This window comes from Ursus americanus, chromosome 20 (genome assembly GCF_024610735.1).
Source record: "Ursus americanus isolate L20-20 chromosome 20, mUrsAme1.1.p, whole genome shotgun sequence".
Lineage (NCBI taxonomy): Eukaryota > Metazoa > Chordata > Mammalia > Carnivora > Ursidae > Ursus > Ursus americanus.
Genome location: NC_142146.1, coordinates 37,959,708 through 37,985,074, shown reverse-complemented (window position 1 = coordinate 37,985,074; position 25,367 = coordinate 37,959,708). Strand labels below are relative to the sequence as shown.

The following is a 25,367-nucleotide window of genomic DNA, read 5'->3' as shown; positions in this document are numbered from 1 at the left end:
TTGGAAAAAACATGGTCTATTTACTGGTGAAGTCCTGGGCAGCGATTTTGGTAATACCTATCAAGAAACTCTTTTTAAAAGTCTATCCTTAGTTCCATTAATTACCTTTCTAGAGTCTGTCCTTAGGAAATAGATACTAGGGCCAAGATCATTGTACAAAAATGTTCATCACAGCATTGCTTACAATATTGGATAATTGAGTATCCATATGTATCTAACAGTAGGGGATAATAGATCCGCATGATTGAAATGTTTCACTGTCTTTAAAATGTCTTTGAAGAGTATTTAATGACATGAGGAGATGCTCTTGAAAAAAGAAGATAAATTACATCTGTTACAATAATCCAAATTGTATAATGCCTTTGTGTGTATTTGGAACATGAAGATCTGATTTACTCTTGCCCTAGTTTGAATACATCAAGTTCAACTGCAGTTAGGTTCTATAATTTCAAAGAAAGTTTGTTTTTCTGATTTTTAAAACATTGTTAGTTGCCAACTTAATCCTTCCAGATTGCTCTTCACTTGCTGAAACCTGTATTGTGACCTCATGTCAATCTTCAATTACTTGCGCTTTAAGATCCTAGAATATACGTTGAAAATCTTATGTTTTAGATGATTGATATTAAGTGCATTTTAGGCAGTAAGATTTCCTCCTTATCTGTAGCTTAGCAGTCAACATTATTTTCTGCCTGTAGCGTTTCTTAATAACTAAGAATGTTATTTGCTGTGTCCTCACTTCATAGATTATAAGCACACCACAGAGACTAACCAGTTCAGGAAGTGTTCTGATTGGGAGTCCGTATACCCCTGCACCAGCAATGGTTACTCAGACACACATCGCAGAAGCTACTGGCTGGGTCCCAGGGTAAGAGTGTGGTTCAAATTACCATTTTTAAAACTCTTTCTTAAGCTGTGATCTTTTCCTCTCACTATTTTGTCTTCCATTCTTGTTTTATGTTAGCCTAGTCCTTAAAAACTAATGTGTTGCCTTTAAAACCACCTATTTTATTTCACTTTATATCTTAGATATAAATCATTTATGGAGCAACCATTTTTAAATAGAGAAAAACAATACAATAATTTGTACCTGAATCTTCTGACTTTCCAACTCTGAAAATGGACGGCTTTTTATGATTATGACATTTAACTGCTTGGGAGATTCAAATTCTATATTTTATATTGTTTTAACAAACTTAAGAGAAGAATTGCATATTAAATGTTGGCTGTACTCAGAATTTCCGCTGTGAATTTTTGTTTCCTTAAATACCAGAAAATGAACTAGGAAAAAGAGGCCAAAAATATTAAAAATTTTACTGAGTTTTTTTTCTTGATCCTTTTGAAACACTGGACAATTAAATCAATATCCCGTGTGCTATTCATTTGCCATTTTAGTGTCAAACCTTTACCTGTTTCATCTCTGCCTGTAAAATACCCTTACCCAGCCTTTCTCTGCTCCTTATCATTTTACCATTTCATCTTTCCATAAGAGAAAAAGAAATCGTAAGATAAAGGATTCAAAACCTCATTTGTTCCCTTTAGAAGTAATTTCTGTGGTGGCATACTATACTGGTAGTTCTGTCTTTGACTTATAATTGTGAGTTCTAGCAAGCAGACAGTAAATCTTGGTTGTATAAGAGCTTTCTTGTTTCCAGGATATTAAATGAATTAGTGGAATAATCCTGGCAAAGTGTTTGAAGCCATACACATGCTCATATGTACACACACACACACACACACACACAAGACAGAAGAGTTCCACATGTATACATACTTTTTCACTATCGAAGGGGATGAAATGACACAATCACCTGTAATTCTGGCCTTGATTCAGTCCTTATCCCATGTAGGATCTGAAAGTTAGCTTGGATTTCTGCATAACCTTGAGAGATTATAACATGAAAGCGAAACCTGTGCTACTCGTGCTGGCTCGCTTTGGAGATGACCAGCGTTTGGATATTGTCAGCCCCAGCTGTGCTTTATATTGGGGGTGGAATGAAATGACTGCTCAGTCATTACGCAGTGACTAATACTTTTCTGTGCCTTCTCCGTTCTAACTCTGCAGTATTTTCTTCCTGTTTTCATTGAGCTCATTTCAGACCGTGTTGTTATATTGTGATCTTTTTGATCCCGTGGTATAATTTATTATGTTGTGATTTCTTGGTCCTATGATAAAACATTTCTATTTGTTAGATTTTGTGTTTGGATATATTTGCTGTGGAATTAGACAGGTCACAATAAATTATTCGTGAAATAAAATTGTGTTTAAATACCTGTTCTTTTTATGCTGTCTTTTTTTTTTCTTTTTAGTGATAGAAAACGAGCTAGAGAATTTATAGATTCTGATTTTTCAGAAAGGTGAGTATAAGTATTAAGTATTTTGTTTGGGAGATGCTACTGGATAGAGAGGAGTTTTGTGTCCAGACTATTCTAGTTTAATTAGAGCTGTTTTTCTTCACGTAACTTTAACTTCATTGAGTTTCTGCCTTTATTTCATGCCTTACTGAGTGTTCTACTTCACTTATCATTACATATATTCATTATATTTGCATGGTTTCAAAAGAAATTATCCTATGAGTAGATTGGCTATTGGTAGTATGTCAGTTAGCCCTCTCCCTCCTTTTGGGAGATGAAGTATTCTACCAGAGTGAAGACACCACCTTACCTCAATGTGCCCAAACCTTTTAAAAACAAGTTTTATTTGAACACATTTAAAGATTATAATATGTTCTCACTTCTTTTTTAACTAATATGTCAAATACGCTGTAACCTTTCCTTGGACTATTAGGACAGTGCTTCTCAGTGTGTGTCAGAATCACCTGTGGAGTGTTGAATGCAGTTTGAATGCCTACCAAGTCAGAAGCTCCAGGGTTAAAAACGATCACCGTAGGGTCATTATTTGAACTTAAAGTTCAGTGTGCCGTGTAAACCACTTACTATATGAGGTACCATATTAATGTTGCACTGTGTTAAAATAAGACTCATTGTCTTCGAGGCAGGAATTTTGTCAGGTTGTTACTACTTTTTTTTTTTTAAGATTTATTTATTTGAGAGAGAGCACGGGTGCACACATTGTGGGGAGAGGGAGAGGGAGAGAAGCAGACTTTCCACTAGAGCGGAGCCCGTTACGGGGCTCGATCTCACTACCCCGAGATCATGACCTGAGCCGAAATCAAGAGTCAGACATTTACCTGAGTGAGCCACCCAGGCATCCCAGAGTTGTTTTTATTTAAATTAAACTTTGCCAGCTATGCTTTTTGAATTTTATTTTTGATTCTAAGATTTTGTAACTCCTTTTTCCAATGGAAATCTCCTTTCTTTTGTTAGGTCATCTGCTCTCATCTGTAAAATACCCTTACCCAGCCTTTCTCTGCTCCTTATCATTTTAGTATTTCATCTTTCCATAAGAGAAAAAGAAATCGTAAGATAAAGGATTCAAAGCCTCATTTGTTCACTTTAGAAGTAGTTTCCGTGGTGGCATACTATATTGGTAGTTCTGTCTTTGACTTATAATTGTGAGTTCTAGCAAGCAGACAGTAAATCTTGGTTTTCTCTTTTCTTTTGTTAGGTCATCTGCTTTCAGTATAATAAATAGTTTTCTGTCTTCTCTATTTTCTAGTTTTCTACCTCTGATTTGCTATGTACTGAGAAACTAGATGGCCAAATGTGTTAGAATTCACCCTAAAATAGGGGCGCCTGGGTAGTGCAGTCGTTAAGCGTCTGCCTTCGGCTCAGGGCGTGATCCTGGCGTTCCGGGATCGAGTCCCACATCGGGCTCCTCCGCTAGGAGCCTGCTTCTTCCTCTCACTCCCCTGCTGTGTTCCCTCTCTCGCTGGCTGTCTCTCTGCCACATAAATAAATAAAATCTTTAAAAAAAAAAAAAAAAAGAATTCAGCCTAAAATAAAAATGTAAAGACTCTGAGTTAGGACCTTGAGGCTATATATTTTAAAATGTGTGTTTTCTTGTGTATCTACCAGCTGTACTTTAGTTCCTTTGTGGCATTTGTTGCTTGCTTCTTGGTTCTTAACTGTCTAGAACAGATAAAATCATGTCTGAGGAACTGCTGTATCATACAGAGATACAGAGCGAAGTGCTCTTTCCTCTCTAATGGAAATTCCTCTTTCCGAGTCCTGCTGGTCTTTTTTTGTATTTATCCTCGGAAAGGGCAGCAGTACAAGTTCATGCAGATGTATTTAGCAATGTTTAAGGCCTTAAAATGGCACTACTCATTAGTTACGATTGGTGGCACTTATGTACTGCAAACAGTATAAGAAAACAAGATTCTCTTTACACTCCTTCCTAAGAGAGACCTCTAAAGATCACATGTAGAAGTGCCAGATTAAATTTGTTGGTATAAACATTGATTCAGCTTTCCCTTTTTGCATATGGTATAGTGACTTTTTTTTTCCTAGTGATTTTTATTCTTTTTATTTTTTTAATATAACTTTAGTGAATCCTCCCCAACCCCCACAATCAGGTCACAAAGATTACTACCTGTGATTTTGTTGTTGTTGTTGTTACTGTTTTACAAAGTTTATTTTCCTCCAAATGCATTGTATTTTTCTGTAATGCTGTGAAATTTCTTTGTTTCCTTTCTCCCAGTATTGAGGTTCAATAAGCTAGCTCTCAAACATAGACTGATCTTTATCTCTTCAGTGTCTTGTATGTTGATTTAGTATCATATGTTGGTGTTGGTATTCATTTTCTTCAGGGATTTATACATCCACATATTGATGTATCTGTAACTTTTATAAATTATAACTTTATATAAATTTATAACAAATTACAACTGATTTATACATCAATATATATGAGGCTTTTAATCCTCATCTTACCACTTGACAGTACAACTTTAAGTATGTCTTACACAGCTGTTCCTTTGTTAAGATCATTTGTGAGAGACAGTTTCTGAAGAAATTTTGTTCGGTGGGTGAAAGATCCATTTAGGGATTCTTTTTTTTTTTTTTTTTTTTATTATTATTTGACAGAGAGAGAAAAACAGCCAGCGAAAGAGGGAACACAGGGGGAATGGGAGAGGAAGAAGCAGGCTCCCAGCGGAGGAGCCTGACGTGGGGCTCGATCCCAGAACACCGGGATCACGCCCTGAGCCGAAGGCAGACGCTTAACGACTAAGCCACCCAGGCGCCCCGCATTTAGGGATTCTCATGAGTTTTTTCCCCCTGTATTCTGATCCACTGGACTTCTTTTCAAAGAGCTTGTAGAAGAAGCTGAAAACCCCCTTTTTGGTCTTGTCTGGAGTTTTAATCCTAAAAGATGTTTGTTCACTTTCTCTTTCCTCCTTGGACAGAATCTGATGGTGTCTTCTGCATGCATCTCTTCCAAATAGATCTGATTTTCCTTTTGGGACCTCTACTGAGGGAAGAAGGTCCTGGGTGCCCCACAGGCACTGATGGCAGTCTGTGGGTGTTTGTCTCTGTTCCTACCTTAAATGAATAAGATGTAGCACAGTGGTGTTGTGTTCTTCCTTTATGCTCATGTAATATTATTATCTTTGCGTTGATGGAAAGTTAAAACTCCACTTACAATAAACTAATATTCTAATTAATATAATTTAAACTATAATAAGCTAATAATCAAACTCAGTATAGTTAATGTCTGTATTGCTTCAGCGATGTTTAGGAAATTGTTCATTCATTCAGCAAACGTTTTGAATATCTATTAACTTTTATGTTCTAAGTATTGGAGAGAATAATAAACAAGATAGAGAAGTCTGCCCTTACAAAGCTTATATTGTGTGTTGGGGGGTAGTAAATAAATAAGATTATTTTTAGATTATGATAGATGTAGACAAAAAAAAATAAAAAAGGTAATGGCAGCTACCTTGGAGAAGTCCTCTCTAAGGAGGTGATATTTGAAAGTAAAGAAGTCAGGCATGTAAATATCTTAGGTGAGGTGGGGGAGCCAGGGATTCTGGGCACAGGGAACTGCAAATGTGAACCTCCCTAATGAGTACCCAGGTTGATGTATTCGGGGAGGCACAGTGGCCTGGAGTTAGTGAGAAAGGCAAAGAGCGAGATGAGGATGGAGAGAGGTAAGCAGGAGTCCGTGATAAAAGAAAGGCCTTGTAGGTCCTGGTAGGGAGTTTGGTTTCTTTTCTCTAAAGAGGATTTTTTTTTTAAGATTTTATTTATTTGTTTGACAGAGAGAGAGAGAGAGAGAAGCAGAGGGAGAGGGAGAAGCAGACTCCCTGCTGAGCAGGGAGCCTGATGTAGGGCCTAACCCCAGGAGGATCATGACCTGAGCCAAAGGCAGACGCCTAACCCACTGAGCCACGTAGACACTCTTTAAGGAGGATTTTAAGCAGGGAAATGGCATGATCTAAGTCACACTGACTGCTGAGGGATAAATGGATTCTAAGGAGACAAAAAAGAAGCAGGAAAATCAGAAGACTATTGCAGGGGCAGCAGCCTGTTGGTGGAGATAGGAAAAAATCGATAAATGATGGAGGAGGTAGAACCAACAAGATTTATTGATAGATTGAAGGAAGGAAGAGGAGAAAAATAAAGGATGGCTCTTGTTTTTTTGTATGAATAGCTGGGTGAATATTTATGCCCTTTACATTTACTGTAGTTCAGAGTAGGTTTGGGAAGGAATTTTTTTTTGGATATATGAAGTTCAATAAGTTTATTAGTTATCTAAGTGATAGTATCATGAGTATATAAGTAGTATCATCAGCATGTAAATGGTCTCAGGCCTGAATGATATAACCCAAGGAGGGAGAGAGTGAAGATCCATAAGGAATAAACATTTATTTCCCATTTCAGACCCCTTCTTCCCCTCCTACGCAACATGATGGATACATACTCCCAGGAAAGTAAAGAGTTTTTTCCTAAATTATTTTACTGAATTACCAAACTAAATTATTTTGCTGATTTAACTATTCTAGTTGGCTCATTTAAATGGGAAATAAAGTTCTTATTATATATAATTCCTTATTTAAATAGATTTCTGTAGCTTCTGCATGGGGTATACTGTTCTATAATACAAATTATTTTTGTAAATAAAAATAAGTTATTGGGAAAATATTAAAGAGTGATTATAGTTTCCAGTTAAGTTCATGGAAAGATAATATTCTTTGGGTACAATTATTTTGAATACTTGAAATGAAATTATTAATAAAAGTTAACATGCATTTCAAACTATGCCAATTAGTTTTTTTTATTATTATTTCTCAATTTGGCTTTATTTGGTAAAGAATACTTCCTGCTGGTTTCTTTATTTATGGACTAATAGAGATCACAGCATTTATACTATATGGCCATATTTTGGTGTTATTTGGAAAGAGGGTCTGGGTGTTTCAAAGAGCTTGATTCTAAGAAAATGTGTAAACTCTATTTAAGATTTAGGTAGTAAGCTTCCAATTTAAGGTGATAGACTGAACACCATGTTTACACCCCCAACCCCTAAAAGCCTATTGAAATTTTCATATAAAAAATAGTAAAAGGAAATCAATTTCTGAAAGTGCTGTAAAAAGTGGTAGAGATACAGATTTTCTAATTAGAAGATGAAAGTCAATGTGATTATAATGAAGGACAAGTGATAGTAGAGAAATGTACGTCCCAAGGTATGCTTAGGAGAAGTCAGAACTGGAAATGGAAACCATTCTCCCCTATACTCACTTATAATGGAAAGGCTCTAGGCTTAGATGTGACAAGTATAAAAAGCAAGAATGAATTAGTGAGGGAAGTAATGAGGGCAATGAAGTGAAGACTAAGGAGCACCCAGGCCAGTTGAAGCTTCCCAACCCTTCGAATCCCCTTGTACCTCCTATTTCATTTCCACATAAAAGATATTACACCAAAGACATTTATTCCCCAGGGCTGAAACTTAGAGAATTGATCTCAAGGAAACAACTCTGGCCTTGATTAAGTTTGTGATTGGCGTCTTTCATTTAGCGTATTTTCAAGGTTCATCCATGTTGTGGCATATATTAGTACATTATTCATTTTTATTCCATGGTATGAATATGCCACATTTTGTGTATTTGTTTGTTAATGATAGATATTTGAGTTGATGCTGCTATGAACGTCTGTGAACAAGTTTCATTTCTCTTGTATACATACATACCTAAGAATGGAATTGCAAGGTCATATGGTAGTTCTTTACCCTTTTGAATAACTGATAGGCTGTCTTCCAGAGTAGCTGTAGCATTTATATTCCCACCAGCAACAGGTTCCAGTTTCTCCACATCCTTTCCAGTGCTTATCATTTGTCTTTTTTGTTATAGCCATCCTTGTGAATATGAAATGATATTTCATTACGGTTTTGATTTTCATTTCCCTAATGACTAATAATGTTGAACATCTTTTCATGTGTTTATAGGACCTTTGTGTATCTTCTTTGAAGGCTTTCCATATCCTTTGGCCTTTAGTTATTGAGTTGTAAGAGTTCTTTATATATTATAGAGGCAAGGCCCTAGTATTTTCTACAGTGACTGTACCATTTAAATTGTCACCAGCAGTGTACAAAGGTTCCAGTTTCTCCACGTTCCCACAACACTTTTTGGTAATAGCCATCCTAATCTCATTGTGGTTTTGATTTGCATGTCCCTAATGATTACCGATGTTGAGCATCTTTTTAGGTGTTTATTGGCCATTTGTATAAGTCATTTGCCCATTTTTTAATTGGGTTGTTTTTGTTGTTGAGTTCTTTTATCTTTTAATGTTCTTTTACTAGAGGCATTGTTCCTTAACGTTCAGTGGAGCTTTTATAGAACTGGTTGCAGGAGCAATCTCCTATCTATGTACTGCAGGTATGAGCTGTTCTTATTTCTGTTGAATCTTAATGTGGATATTGGTTGGGTTTGTTTTGGCGCGATGCTCTACCAGCCTTCCAAAGAACAAGCTTAATTTCTTGATTCGACCAGTACTGAGTAATATCCTTCAGTTTTGTATTGTTTATGAAAATTCTGGTGGCTCATGAAGAGAAAAAGCATCTGCTGTATCTTTAATCCTCACAGCAGCCTTGTGAGATGGGTACTTGGTAGTTCTGTTTTTCAGATGGAGGAGTACTGTGGGTCGGGGTTAAATGAAGTAAACTGTTGAAAATATATAGCTAATAAATAGTTTACCATTGTTGATATTTAACCAGTTTTTTTCAAGTTTATTATCATTTCATGCACTGAATAATCATAAAATTCTTATATGTAGTCTTGTCTTTGTTTCAAGAGTATGTTCATCAGCTTTTAATAGCTGTTAAAAGTCTAGTTGTTCCTCTTTAAGGACTGTGTTTAGTTTCTTCCTTTAAGTATTATCCATGCCTGGGGCACCTGGGTGGCTCAGATGGTTAAGCATCTGCCGTAGGCCCAGGTCATGAGTTTACTGGGATTGAGCCCTGCATCGGGCTCTCTGCTGAGTGGGGAGTCTGCTTCTGCCTCTCCCCTCCACTTGTCCGCGCTCTCTCTCTCTCTCTCTCAAATGAATAAATAAAATCTTAAAAAAAAATTATCCATGTCCGATTGTAGAGGGCAAATTAGGTGATCACCCTAAACTACCCTATGATTATCTTATTGCTTCCTTTTTAAAAAAGACCTAGGATTACATGAAAAACAACAACCTTGCTTCATCCCTGGCTTTTAAAAAGTTCATAAATACGGAGTTGAGATTTTGATTTACTTTAAACCATTATCCAGTTCTTAGCATAAATATAAAACCCATACACAACATTTCTTTCAAAATAACTCATGCACTCCCCTATTTTTAGCAATTCTTATTTACTTTTGCCACCTAACTTGTACTAATTATATAAATTTATGTGTGGCTAGCCATTTGTATCTAAATACCCCAAACTCTAAGGGCAGATCAGCATAGAGTGAGCTTTGTGTGGAAATATATGTAGCAAACAGGAATTGGTGGATTCTTTTAAAAAATGAAATTACTTGGGGTGCCTTCGTGGTTCAGTCGGTTGAGCACCCAACTCTTGGTTGTGGCCCATGTCATGATCTCAAGGTTGTGGGATTGAGCCCCCACGTGGGGCTCCACACTCAGTGCAGGGTCTGCTTCAGATTCTTTCTTCTCCTTCCCACTCACACTGTCTATCTCTCTAAAATAAATAAATATTTTTTTAAATGAAATTATTAATGGGGCACCTGGGTGGCTCAGTTGTAAAGCATCTGCCTTTGGCTTAGGTCAGGATCCCAGAGCCCTGGGGTGGAGCCCTATGTCAGGCTCCCTGCTCAGTAGGAAGTCTGCTTCTCCCTCTCCCTCTACCCACCCCACCACCATCACCCTTCCCCCCTTGCCCCCCCACCCCGGCCCAGTCATGGTGGCTCCTGCTGTCTCTCTTTTTTTAGGATTTTGTTTGAGAGAGAAAGAGCACAAGCCAGGGAAGAGGGAAAAGCAGACTTTCCACTTAGCAGGGAGTCCGATGCGGGATCCCAGGACTCTGGGATCATGACCTGAGCCAAAGGCAGACGCTTAACCGACTGAGCCACCCAGGTGCCCCTCACTCTCTCTCTTGCTCTCTCTCAAATAAATAAATAAAATCTTAAAAAAGAAAACAAAGAAGGATCACCATAATGGTCTTATGGAGGAAGGATTGGAATGCCTCTAGACAGCACAAAGGAGAACCTTACAAGGCTCTAGTTCTATTCTGAGAGAGATTATGAGGGCCTGAACTAGGGCAGTGGGAATACAGAGAAGTTGAATCCCAAAGCTATTTAGGACTTGAATTAGATTAGATTTGGTAGAATGAGATTGATTTGATACAAAGGTCATTAGAAGAACATAGGTTGAATCTGGTTTCTGTCTTGGGTGATTGGTTGTCACGCATCTAGATGAGAACTGCAGTAGGATCCAGAGTTATGTCTTGTATAGGTTGAATTCTCCTTTGTATTAATATGGTATCGTGATGTAGAAAGACCCCTTCCTGAGAAAGCTGGTCTGATTATAGAAAACAGGCTAAGGACTAAACCAATGTAAATAATGAAAAATAGGCTCAAACCATTCCTTTTCCTCCTTTTTAACTCTTTATTTTAGAGATTTTAAAATACAGAAGTAGATGACTCATATCATGAGACTCTTATATGCATATCTTTGAACTTCAGCAATAATCAATTCATGGCATATCTCATTTTGTAAAGCAAATCATTTTCATCATAAATCTCTCTGTACTTATATCTAAAAAGACTCCTTTTAAACATATCCGCAATATCATTATTATTCCTAGAAAAATTAATAATAATTCCTTAATATCAAATATGGGGTAAGTGCTCAGATTTCTAGTTGTTTCAAATATCATGTTTTGTTTACCTTTTTTTTTTTTTTTTGGTAAAATAAGATGCAGATACAGAAAAATCACCAAAAAGCAAATGTATGACTAATAAATTACTTTAGGGTAAACAGTCTTGTAACCATCACCAGATCAAGAAGTAGAACCCAGCGGCCCCTTCTTGTGCCCCATCCCAATCACTATACCCTCCTATAAATAACTGTTATCCTGATTTTTAGAGTAATGACTTCCTTCAAGGTTTAGATAGTTTTATTACCTAAATGTGCATCCTTTTTGCACATTTTAGTCTTGTCCATTAAAAAAAAATTGATATCTCTTTATATATAGGTCTCCCTTCTGTCCCATTATTTTCCTTATACTTCAGTTGTTGAAACTAGGCTGTTTGACCTGTGCAGTTTCCCACAGCCTAGATTTTATTGATTTCATACTCGTGTGCAACTCAACATATTCCTCTGTTTTCTGTATTTTCTGTAGTTTGGCAGTAAGATTTAGTGGCTTTATCAAACTGATGTTTGATCCTTGGCAAGACTACATAGTGGTGTGTTCTTCCATTGTCTCTCTTTTTATGATGTGCACACCACTGATGCTTAAAGCTTGTAACTGTTAATTCATTGTGGGGTGCAATTAGTATTATTCTAACTACTTGCACTACTTTTATATAAAGACAGTTCAGTTCTTCTACTCTTTCTTTACCTGGCGGTACAATTCATATAAGAAAGCCGAATACATGCTTGATCTCTTCCCTTTATTGGCCAGTTTTCAAGTTGATGAACTTGTTCCTGGTCTTCCTCCAAAGATGACCAAATCTTTCCTTTTAAAAGTGTCATTATGAATTCATGAATTGAACATACTTGATGGGTTTTGTACATTGCAGTTATTATCACAATTGAACCTTAAATTGTCCCATGTTTGGCTAGTGGGAGCCTCTTCTAATTAATTTTTAAGTCCTTTTGACATGGCCCTAATAGTCTTTGGTGCTTGTTACCTGATATTATAAGATGTTCCAAATTCATCTTATATGTTTCCTGCCCTATACCTGGAATCAGCCATTTCTCTAAGAAGCCCTGGTTTCCTTTAGGGAGAATTATATGGCAGGCTCTAGTTGGGGGATGCTCATTGCTACTAGATTGGTCATTTTTTTCTAGTCCTTTTAAATGGACAGAACTAAGACATACACAAAGATATATAATACTTCATGGGTTCACATTGATATTTGCAATTCAAATCTTACTAAACCTCTTCTCCATTATATCTCATTCCCCTTTCTTCCATGCTAAGAATCCTGATTTTTAGGGACTAAGAGGATGAAAGGGTGATATCATTGGTTTTATCCCATATTATATCACTTAATGTCCCAAATAATACTAATATTACCATTAATGTGGTTACTAAAAAATTAAAATTTTTTTGCATATGTTCTCTCTGTGCTCTCCCCAATTTCCTTTAAAGATTTGAGGGAGATGGGGCACCTGGGTGTCTCAGTCGTTAAGCGTCTGCCTTCAGCTCAGGGTGTGATCCCAGGGTCCTGGGATCGAGCCCCACATCAGGCTCCTCTGCTGGGAGCCTGCTTCTTCTTCTCCCACTCCCCCTGCTTGTGTTCCCTCCCTCGCTGGCTGTCTCTCTCTCTGTCAAATAAATAAATAAAATCTTTAAAAAAAAAAAAGTTTTGAGAGAGAGAGAGAACGCGCACAGGGGTTGGGGAAGGGGCAGAGGAAGAGAGAGAGGGGGTCTTTGGCAGCTCTGCGCTAAGCATGGAGTCTAGCATGGGGCTCTATCTCAAGACCCTGAGATCACGCTTAACCAAGAGTCAGACGCTTAACCGACTGTGCCACCCAGGTGCCCCCTCCCCATTTTTTTAATAGTCATACTTTATCCACAGTGTTGGAGCATATCCCCACTATAGTATACTATACTTTTTCCCTCCTAGTCCTCATTTAGTCTTAGATCTATAGGTAACTGTATCTATAGGTAACATCACCAGGTGTTATGTGAATGTCTCTCTGTCATTTTGATTGTCTGAAGCTTGTGCTCTAGTGCTTTCTTCAGGAAGAGCCTATGGGAATAGTAATCCCTGAGTTTGTGCATTTTATATTTGGATAAAGTCAGTTTCATTGGATACAGAAGTCCATGGTTCATACTTTCTGTCAATTTCCTAAATATATTTATTTTCTTCTGGCATAATGCCTTGCTGTTAAAAATCTGATACTCTTTTTCTCCTAGATGCATAAAGGATTCTTTTTCTTTGAAATTCAGAATTTTACTAGAATGTTTTGGTACTTGTCATTCTGGGTTGATTTTATCTTTTCTTCTTTTATTTCTGAACATACTCTTGAATTTAGCATTTAATATTTATTCTAGTTTTTTTAATTTTCTTCTTCAGATGTTCATACTGTCTGTAGATACTTTGCCTACCTCCCATATTTGTCATTTTTCTCCTGAAAATCAATTGGAGGAGTCCTACAGACTAGATTGTTGCAACCTTATTGTGGTCCTTGCACTCGGCTGGTATTGAGAGGGTAGAACTCCTTGTTTCAGCTGATGCTCTCAAATTGGCCTGTTGTACTTTCTAGTAAATTCTCGATGGCTGTTTTGGGATTATCCTGTTCTGAGTTCCATTAGGTGCAGCCCCAATGAGGATTTCTTTATTGGGCAGGTATTTTGGGTATTGGTGGTTTGTATTCTGGGACTTGTTGAGGATACCTTGTCACCTAGTTTTGTTGTAAATGTTGTCAAGGGGTTTTGGTTTTGCTATCTAGTTGCTCTGTTTTTATGTGGGGATTTGGAGAGTTTGAAAACTGTACTGCTATTGCTATTTTCCCATACTTCCCCGTAACTGGTGTGTGTGTGTTTATAGTTTATTTGAATCAGGATTTAAATAAATTTGTATGTCTTACAAAATCTGTAGATTCCCCTCCTGTCTGTTTTCCCCCTTCACTGTCCTTCTTCACTCCCTCCTTTTTTCCCTTACAATTTTGTAGTTGAAGAAACCACATCATGTATACTAAAGAAAAAGCCTAAAGAGTTTGCTTATGGAATCCCTGCAGTATAGTTTAACATGTTCTTCTGTCCTTGGTATTTCCTTTAAAGTGGTAGTTGGATCTGGAGTTTTGATTAGATTCCAGTTTCACAATAAAGGTATTATTAAAACCAAACAAATGCTGAATAGAACAGCTCAAGGAGAGCAAACAATACAGAAACAGAAGCACTGGAGTGAAAATTTCAAGTGGAAAAGTTGACTTTGGAGGCGCCTGGGTGGCTTGGTCAGTTGAGCATCCAACTCTTGATCTCAGCTCAGGTCTTGATCTCGGGATCGTGAGTTCAAGCCCCACATTGGGCTTCACACTTGGCATGGAGTCTGCTTAAAAAGAGGAAGGAAGGAAGGAAGGAAGGAAGGAAGGAAGGAAGGAAGGAAGGAAGGAAGGAAAGGAGGGAGGGAGGGAGGGAGGGAGGGAGGGAAAGGAGGAGGGAGGGAGGAACGAAGAGGAGACAGAAAGGAAAGGAAGGACAGGAGGGAAGGAAAGAAGGAAGGAAGAAAAAGAGAAAGAAGAAGGAAGGAAGCAAGCAAGCAAGCAAGCCTGGGGGAATGAGGCATGACTGTCAGTGGGTACAGGGTTTCTTTTTAGGGTGAAGAAATTAGATTGTGGTGATCGTTGCTGTTGCATTGTATACTTTAAAAAATGGAGCTTACAGTACATGAATTATATTTCAGTAAAGCTGTTATCTTAAAAGAAGTTAGATTTAAAAACAAAAGGGATACCTAATCCTCTAAGACTGACAGGAAGAAGGTTGGCATGGGTACACATGCTGATGAGTTAATAAGTGACCTATCCTATAAGCTCACTTACTTACAAAGTGACACTTACATATGCAGTTATCTATTGAATATATCAATTGGGGTATTCTACTGACACGTCAAACTCAATATCATTGCTGACCAATAGAAATGTAATGCAAGCCACATGTAATTTTTCATTTTCTAATAGCCAGTTTAAAAAATAAAAACAAATGTGAAATTAATTTTAAGATTTTATTTTTTAGTAATCTCCATACCCAACATGGGCCTCAAACTCATAGCCCCAAGAGCAAGATTCGTATGCTCTATACCGACTGAGCCAGCCAGGCGCCCCTGAAACTAATTTTTATATCTCTTATTTAATCTAGTATATCTAAAATATTACATTTCAACATGTAATTAATGAAAAAATATCGTGGGATATTTTACATTCATTTCTCATACAAATCTTTGAAATTCAATGAATTCATCTTAATTCAGGCTTCCCAGGTTTCAAGTGCTCAATAGCTGCATGTGGATTTTACCTAAGTATTGGACCATGTGAATGAGGAGGCTTAAGAGGAACTCATGAATTTGTTCCTGTCTCCTTGATCTCAGTAAAGACCCCTCTTTCTAAGAGTCATTCTCTTATTTTCCTCTTTCTTAACATTCACATCAAGCAGTCACTTAGTAAAGATAAAGATAAATTTTTATCTTTAAAAATTTATGCAAATCCTTCTCTTCTTATCCAGTCCTACTTATCCAGTTGCCCCAATTTCAGGACTTTGGTATTTCTTGCCTAGGCTTGCCTCTCACCTGGTCTCTGCTTTTGCCCCTCATAAACGCATCTTCTGCTTTGCAGCCAGAATCTCTGCCTAACTGAAAATCTCACCATGTTAGTAGTACCTTTAGTGGCTTCCCAGTATTTCAGTAGCAGCAGTAGCAGCAGCAGTAGTAGTAGTGGTGGTGGTGGTGGTGGTAGTAGTGATTCTTTGGAATGTGGAAAAAAGAAAGTAGCTATCTGTCCCTCCCTCGTTCTTTTATTTTCTTTTTTTTCTTTAATATTGCATTTATTCACTTAGAGCAGGTGAGAGAGAGAGACAGAACATGAGCAGGGGGAGGGACAGAGGATGAGGGAGAAGCAGACTCCCCGCTAAGCAGGGAGCCTGACGTGGGCCTCGATCCCAGGACCCTGAGATCATGTCCTGAGCCAAAGTCAGGTGCTTAACTGACTGAGCCACCCAGGTGGCCCTCCCTCATTCTTTTACAAAGTACATTTAGTCTGTTTCTTAATATATATAACACAGTAGAATGTGTTAATAATTTACAAATGAATATAATTATACTAAAGGAATATGATAAAGTACAGGTTCCTTTGCATGGCATTTAAGGGCCTGGCCCCTTATCTACCTTTCCGCTTCATCTTTTGCCTTGCACTTTATATTCTCGTAATGCTGCACCGTTTGTTTCTAAGTCTCTGAACATTTATCATCTGTTTCACTCTCCCATGTGTTTACTGCTGCTGCTTCTGCCTGGTTGCCCTTCCTAACTTCCTTCTCTTGCCAGTTCTCTTTTGTTTTGGTGGTGGCAGTGGTAAAAACACTTAACATGAGATTTACCCCCAACAAATTTTTAAGTGTACATTATCATTAACTGTAGGCACTGTGTTGTACAGCAGATCTCTAGAACTTGCTCATCTTGCATAACTGCGACTTCATTGAACCTGTTGAACAATTCCCTAGTTTCCCTTTCCCTCCAGCCCCTGGAAAGCATCATTCCACTCTTTGCTTCTATGTGTTGGACTGTTTTGGACACCTTATATAAGTGAGATCATGCATTATTTGTCCTTTTGTGATTGGCATAGTATAATGTCCTCCAGCTTCATCCATGTTGTCACATATGGCAGGATTTCATTCTCCTTTAGGGCCAGATAATATTCCACCGTATGTATAGGCCACATTTTTTTTATCCTTTCATCTACCTATGGACATTTAGGTTGGTTGCATATCTTGGCTCTTGTGAATAATGCTGCATGAACACGAGAGTGTGGATACCTCTTTGAGGTTCTGATTTCAGTTCTTTTGGATATATACCCAAAAATAGGATCGCTGGATCATATGGAAATTCTATTTTAAATATTTTGAGGAGCCTCCATACTTTTTTGATAGTGACTATGCCATTTTCCAGTCCCACCACCAGTGTACCAGGGTTCTAATTTCTCCACATTCTCACCAGTACTTACCTTTTTTTTTGTTTGTTTTTGAATAGCCATCCTAACGGATGTGAGGTAGGACCTCATTGTGGTTTTGATTTGCATTTCTCTAATGATTAGTGATGTTGAACACCTTTTCATATACCTGTTGGCCATTGGTGTGTTTTCTTTGGGGAAATTTCTGTTCATGACTTTTGCCTATTTTTAATTGGGTTATTTGTTTTGTTGTTGTTGTTAATGAGTTGTTAGAGTTGCTTAGATATTTTAGATATTAACCCCCTGGCAGATAAAGGGTTTGTAAATATTTTCTCCCATTCCATAGGTTGCCTTTTCATTTTGTTGATTGTTTTCACTGGGCTCTTTTTCCAGCAAGTCTTTCTCCTCTAGGTTAGATAAGATATCCCTCTCCCCAATTCCTATGAACTTGTAACTAACTCTCACTTGGCACTTAGCTTACTATATTGGAATTATCTGTCCTTAATACGGCTGATTTGTCTTTCCCCCTCCTCCAAGACTCATACTGAGTTGGAAAGGATTTTGCCTCAGTTGTCATTTTTGTACTCTAGTCCCTACTACAGCTCTTGTCATATAGTTGGCACTCAGAAATTAGTAGAACTAAATACAAACCTTGAAAATTTAATAAGTTATGAAAGTTTAGGACAGGGCATTAACCAAAGTTAAAATAATTGAACACTTAGATATTTTATTAATACCAATGACCTCTGTTTGAAATTTGAGTAGATAATGAAACTGAGAATAGTGGTACTTTCGATTTTACGTGAAAAAGAATTGTAGCATACATAGAATACAAAAAGGTAAATATGTACAGTGTTTTTGTCTGTTTTTCTCATGGATTTATTCCCAGTGTGTAGAACGGTACCTGGCACATAATAGTAAGTAACTGATCAGTAAATATTTGTTGAATAAATGAATGATGGGTATAGAAAACACTCTAACTTCATACTTTATTAGGTTTTAAGGCAAAAATTAAGTTCAAAACATTTCTTCATCTCTAATTCAATTAAAAATTTACCACTTAAAGCAAAAATTAGATTACTATATTCTCACATTATAGTTCTGTAAAGGAAGTCTGGTGTATAAATACGTATTTTTTTCTCTTTTAGTAAACGAAGCAAAAAAGGAGATAAAAATGGGAAAGGCTTGAGACATTTTTCCATGAAAGTGTGTGAGAAAGTTCAGCGGAAAGGTACAACGTCATATAATGAAGTGGCTGATGAGCTGGTATCAGAGTTCACCAATTCAAATAACCATTTGGCCGCTGATTCGGTAGGTAGATCATGCACTTGACTTTAACTGTGGTGGTGGAGCAGTGTATATTTGGGTTGACTGTCATTTGTTAAGGACTCAGACAAGCTAGAGAACCCCCGACTCCTTTACCTGAGGGTTTCATATTGTCAATTGGGGAATTCTTCTGTTGTTGAGTTTCTGGTTTGTTTTAGAAAGGGTTCTTTTATTATATATTTAAACATAAAGCTTAACATGTATTTTTAAACTATAATTTTGGGGGCTACAAAAGGAACATACTTTTTTTTTTTTAAGGTTTTATTTATTAGAGACAGAGAGTGAGAAAGCATAAGCACAGGGAGGGGCAGAGGGAGTGGGAGAAGCAGACTCCCCGCAGAGCAGGGAGCCCAGTGCAGGACTCGGTCCCAGGACCCTGAGCCGAAGGCAGACGCTTAACCAAGTGAGCCAGCCAGGTGCCCAGGAACATAATTTTCTTAAACATACTTTCTGTATTTGAATGACTTTGGATATGTTTCTGAATTCTTTAGTGTTTCTTCTGTATCTAAGTCAGTTTGAAAAATTTATCTTGTATTTAGTTGAAAAAATAACATATGAACATGTCCCTAAAAAATTCATTTGTACCAAAGAGTATATAGTAAAAAATATCTCACCTTTTAAAAAAGATTTTATTTATTTATTTATTTATTTATTTATTTATTTATTATTTATTTGAGAGAGAGAGAGAACACAAGCAGGGGAAGCTACAGAGTGAGAGGGAAAAACAGATTCCCCGCTGAGCAGGGAGCCTGACACAGGGCTCGATCCCACTACCCTGAGATCATGACCTGACGGCAGATGTTTGACCACCTGAGCCACCCAGGCTCCCCAAAATATCTCCTGTTTACCACAGACCTTAATCTGTCTCCCCAAAGGTATATTTACTATTATGAGTTTCTTGAGTATCATCCCAAAAATTCCTTATGCATACACATAATAAAATTTATTTCCTTTTTTATTTTATTTTTAAAAGATTTTATTTATTTGTTTTAGAGGGAGGTAAAGAACAGTTCTGTCTCTTCGAAGAGGTTCTTTCTGCCTTTTGTAATCTATCCCTCAGGCAACTGCTGATCTGCTTTTTATCACCATAGATCAGTTTGCATTTTATTTAAATGTAATCGTATTATATGTACTCCACTACAATTCTTAAAACAGTTCTTGACCTTAGTGGAGATATTTATAGTCTTCCAACCTTAATTATGACATAGGTTTTATTTTGAGATGCTAGCAACCATAATTTGATTTGAATGTTTCTTTCTTTTTTCTTAGCTAAAAAAAAAAATCAGAAATGGATACTGAATTTAATCAAATGCTGTATAGTTTCCTGAAAACTTAGGAGTTTTACACTGATAGTCATAAATGAGATTGGTAGGGTTTTTTTGTTCTTACCATCTTTGCAGTTTTGATTTGCAGTGTTATGCTGGTTTTTTAAAATTTAAAATTTTTTTTCTTTCTTCTTCCCCTTTACTCCATTACAGGCTTACTAGCATTGAATGTGTATTTCTCTTCCCTGACATATTGTAGAAATCACCTGTGATACCATCTAGGCCTGGAGATTTGGTGGGGGGTAAAGCTTAGATAGAATTCTCCATTTTTTCTTTGGTAATTAGTCTGTTTAGAATTTTTATCTCCCTTAGAGTCAGTTTTGTATTTTATGTTTTCTTAGAAAATCCTCCATTTCTTACCTGTTCTCAAAATTATTTGCTATTATTTTTCCCAAAGAACCATCTCTTGAATCTGTACTAACCTTCCTGTTCTGCAGTTAATTTCTTTTTTTGTCTTCATTTAATATTCTCTTCTCCTCCCTGAACTACTTTTGTTATTTTTCTGCCTTGTAGACTATGGTGTATACTTTACTTTTATTATTTTTGTTTAGTAATGAAAATCTTTATAGCTGTGCCTTTTCCTGTCGTTCACTGCTTTAGCCATTTCCCATTGATTCTGATATAATGTTATTCTTTACATATTCTGTAACTTTGGTTTTAATTTCCTCTCTGACCTAAAAATGGCATTAGAGTTTTTATAGTTCCAGGTGATGGGGATTTTTGTTTGTTTTTCTGAGTTTTTACTTTTTACTGAGTTTTTCATTACCTGTGATCAGAGATTGTGAGTTGAACTATTTATATTTTTTGGGGGGGTTGCTTTGAGATTTTTCTTGTGAGCCATTATTTGGTGATGTATTTTTTTATTTTCTCTGGCACCTGTAGAGAAGGTATATAGCATTCTGATTCTAAGTGAAAATGGAGGTTCTCAAAATGTTCTACAAGACCCTATGTGACCCGGCCCACCATTCCATCTCTGATCTCTTCTACTATGCACTCTCCCAGTTACTACACCCTGGCCCACCTTATGATAAAGGTTTTATTTTGAAATGATAGCAACCATAACTTGATCTTTTTAAAGGAACGTTTCTTTCATTTTTCTTAATTTAAAAAAATCAGAAATGAATATTAAATTCAATCAAATTCTGTATAGTTTCCTAAAAATGTAGGAGTTTTACACTGACAGTCATTGAATGAGATTGGTGGGGTTTTGTTTGTTTTCTGTCTTGGGGTGAATGTGCTGGATATGTTCCTTATCAGGCTATTACACTGGCCATTTCCTTTGTCTCAGTCTCTGCTAAGGAGCCACGAGGTTTTGCTCTCCCCTCCAATTTTCACTTAGATGTCACTGTACTGAGGCATTTCTTCTTAGCACATTTCACCGTCTAACACGCATTTCTACTAACCACCTCCATCCCCATCCCTGGATACAAGAAGGAAGAGTTGGGGTTTTTTCTTCCTATCCCCTGCTGTGTGGGTTTTTGTTTTTGTTTTTTGATAAATTGGAAGATTTGTAGTCTTTAGTTCTTTAATTGGTTGTCTTTATAACTTTAAGTAACTTCAATATTTTGTTTCTTTGTTATCACCTATAAACCAGTATCTGTTGATTATGAAGGGAAGAAATGAATATGCTTCTATTTACTTGCATTTCCCATCTTTCCTGTTTACCACAGATTCAGATTGAGTATATTAGTGGTAGTTGTTAAAAGAATAATATTATTATTGTTGTTATTACAACTTTAAATAAATATATCGTGCCAAAACCTCTATTATTACGTACGTCATCTGTTTGAATAGTTCATCTGCTTTCAATCCCATACCCCTTTAAATATCAAGGAGAACATCAGCAGGCCTACTCTGTTGTCTCCTGATATTTTTTATTATGTTATTATTTCTACAGTGTCAGGACATCTGATATTTAAATTCACTTTTGTAACTTAAATCTCCTACCTATTTAAGTTTAGCTGTATTCAGTGTTCTCCACCATCCATTATTATCATGGCATTTGATTGATTGGATTTTTCTTAGGAACTCCATGCCCACAATGAAGGTAGGGGCTTTTTCCACAATCTAAGTTAACATAGTTTCCTTCATTGAGAAAAATCTTGCTACCCCCCCCCCCAAAAAAAAAAAAAAATCAGCTGAAGTAAACAGTGTGCTTTAGTGATCTACGTGATGACATTTTGGTGCAAGTTCCCTGTTTTCATTGTAGACTAGCAAAAGTTTTCAGATCAGCACTAGTCCGTGGACTACATATTTGAAAAGCACATGCATCCTTGACTTTTCAAAGTCTAATGTCCTCCCAGACAGTGCAGGGCTTTAACCCACTTTAACTAACAACTCCATTACCCCTTTCAGATGTATATACTGTTGTCATGTATGTTAGTTCTGTATATATTCTCGATTCCACAAGACATTATTGTTTTATAAAGTAAGTGTTAATTGAGATATACCCACATATTTATCTTTCGTGTTGGGCTTCGTTCAATCCTACACCTCCAAACTTCCACCTTGGATCCCATCCGTCTTTCTTCTACATGAAGAAAGCCCTTTAGTATTTTTTAATTTAGATCTGTTACTAACATAATCTTTATTTTTTAGATTGTTTTATCTTTTAGATTGTTTGAAAGTACCTTTATTTCATCTTTACTTTTGAAGGTATTTTCACTGGGTATAGAATTCTTTAAACACTCCAAAGATATTATAATAAAAATATTAATTAAATGTCTTAATAATCCTCTGACTATATTTTAACCCTTGAAATTGATCACTCATTAAAAATATTTTTTAGCAGGCTTATGACCAGAAGAATATTAGGAGAAGAGTTTATGATGCTTTAAATGTGCTAATGGCAATGAACATAATTTCAAAGGAAAAAAAAGAAATCAAGTGGATTGGCCTGCCTACCAATTCTGCTCAGGAATGTCAAAATCTTGAGGTAAGTGAGGAAAATCTGTTTTAAATAGTTTGCTTTATTTTTCATAAGAGGCATTTTATTTGGTTTTATTTATTTATTTGAGAGATAGCACAAGCAGGAGGAGTGGCAGAGGGAGAGGGAGAAGCAGACTCCCCGCCGAGCAGGGAGCCCGATGCAGGGATTCATCCCTGGGATCATGACCTGAGCCGAAGGTAGACTCTTAACCAACTGAGCCACCCAGGTGCCCCCATAAGAGGCATTTTAATTTAGAAATACATATAATATTAAAATATTTATAATTGTTCATGTATACTACATCTTTTTTTTTTAACAGACTCTTCTGTGTACAATTTTTATTTATTTATTTATTTTAAAGATTTTATTTATTTATTCGACAGAGATAGAGACAGCCAGCGAGAGAGGGAACACAAGCAGGGGGAGTGGGAGAGGAAGAAGCAGGCTCATAGCGGAAGAGCCTGATGTGGGGCTCGATCCCATAACGCCGGGATCACACCCTGAGCCAAAGGCAGACGCTTAACCGCTGTGCCACCCAGGCGCCCCTCTGTGTATAATTTTAGAACTGGAAGGAGATTTAGAGGGGTGTATAGTTTGATGTCCCGATGAAACTGAGGGACATAGAAATTAAATAACTTGATTTTTACTGTTTCTTAGAGAAGGTCTTTATTTTATTCTAGTTTAATTCTGAGCACTCTACTAATAAATTTTTGACAACTCATAAATAGAAGTAATATCTTATTTGATTAAATGCTTGCTGTATGGATCCAAAAAAAAAAAGATCAAACTGGCTGTTTACCTTTTGTGTTTAAACTTTTATCTTTGATTCTCACATCAGTGGCAACAGAGCGGTATTTCATCTGTATCTTTATCAGAAAGGATAGAAAGTTCAGTTTACATGAATTTGGGGGTGATGTGTGCAAAAACATTTTTTATTCCATTAACTTTAATCATAGTTTCTGGCAATAAATATGGTTGATTTCATGTTTTTCTCAGTCCTTTTTCCGCTCAGCAAATCAAAATTTATTTGGTATTGTACTTGTGGGTGGAGGGAGAAATCAGACATTCATCTGAGGTTGTAGAATGTTATTCAGATGCTAGAGTGGAAATGAGCTCCTTGTCTCCTTCTGAAAGAGTGGAATTTGAGGATTTTTTTTTTAAGTTTTTTTCTCTTATTTTTTTAAAAGATTTTATTTATTTGTAAGAGAGAAAAAGCAGCAGGCAGAGGGAGAAGCAGGCTCCCCGCTGAGCAAGGAGCCCCATGCAGAACTGGATCCCAGGACCCTGAGATTGTGACCTGAGCCGAAAGCAGACTCTTTTTTTTTTTTTTTTTTTTTTTAAGATTTATTTATTTATTTATTTGACAGAGACAGCCAGCGAGAGAGGGAACACAGCAGGGGGAGTGGGAGAGAAAGAAGCAGGCTCCCAGCAGAGGAGCCCGATGTGGGACTCGATCCCGGAACGCCAGGATCACGCCCTGAGCCGAAGGCAGACGCTTTAACGACTGCGCTACCCAGGCGCCCCTGAAAGCAGACTCTTAACTGACTGAGCCACTCACGTGTCCCAAGGATTATTTTTATTACCAGTAATATTAAGCTGATAACAAAGCCTCAAGAAGAAAAAATCTATTAGCAGTTATTGTGTGTTTACCCAAAGATTATACAAGACAAAATCTCTGACCCCAGGGCGCCATGGGTGGCACAGTCGTTAAGCGTCTGCCTTCGGCTCAGGGCATGATCCCACCGTTCTGGGATCGAGCCCCACCTCAGGCTCCTCTGCTAGGAGCCTGCTTCTTCCTCTCCCACTCCCCCTGCTTGTGCTCCCTCTCTCACTGGCTCTCTCTCTCTCTCTCTCAAATAAATAAATAAAATCTTAAAACAAAACAAAAAAATCTCTGACCCCAGGAGCTTTCATTCTAATTGAGGAAAGGAAAAATATAAAAGAAGTTACCAAAACTGTGATCAGTTATTCCTATGAAAGACGTATGTACAGATTCTCTGGTAAGGGAGATGAGAGAGGTCTTTACCAAGAAAAGAAAAAATTTCCTGGAGCTCAGTGATGAGGAGGGTGTTTGCCCAGTGGTTCAGGGCAGGGAGGGCCTTCCAGAGGCCCCGCATGGGCGGAGGCAGGCATAAGAAAGCATGCATGCAGCTGGGTGTGACCAGAGTGCAGGCAGGGCTAAAGGGGGTAGATTTCTGAGTGTGAAGCTTTGGAGGCCTGATTCTGGAAACAGTGGGAAGCTTTTGAAAAATTATTAACAGGAGGACTGATAGGACATATTCTAAGGGATCACCCTCCTGCTGGGTTAGAAATTGAACTGACGGGAAGATGAGGAAGGAAATTGAGGGGGCGTATTGGAAATGGTCTGATTTAAGTCAGTGGCATGAGGTTGGAGAAGTGTTTCAGAGGTAGAATCGATAACAACTTGGCCTGGTGTTAGATGGGGGGCATGAGGGGCAGGTAGGGGCCTGGCCTGTCACAGCTGCAGATAGAGAGGGGAAACTCGTTTCAAATATAGAAAGCCACATAGATTTTTCAAGTGAATCTTAAGTAATTTAGGATGAAAGTGCTTTAGTGGT

The 25,367-nt window shown here is 37.3% G+C and overlaps 1 protein-coding gene across 10 annotated transcripts in view; it reads left to right on the top strand.

The window, feature by feature from the left end:
- TFDP2 (transcription factor Dp-2) overlaps positions 1-25,367 on the top strand; it is a 188,677-nt gene that overhangs the window by 125,073 nt on the left and 38,237 nt on the right. For 8 of the 10 annotated variants that reach the window (XM_087870247.1, XM_045791906.2, XM_087870249.1 and 5 more), the window contains 4 exons: positions 744-865; positions 2,308-2,355; positions 18,357-18,519; positions 22,648-22,794. In XM_087870247.1, coding sequence (XP_087726373.1) covers positions 744-865; positions 2,308-2,355; positions 18,357-18,519; positions 22,648-22,794 — 480 coding nt within the window. The remainder of the gene's footprint in view (positions 1-743; positions 866-2,307; positions 2,356-18,356; positions 18,520-22,647; positions 22,795-25,367) is intronic. The other 2 variants (XM_045791907.2, XM_045791908.2) reach the window with 2 other exon arrangements.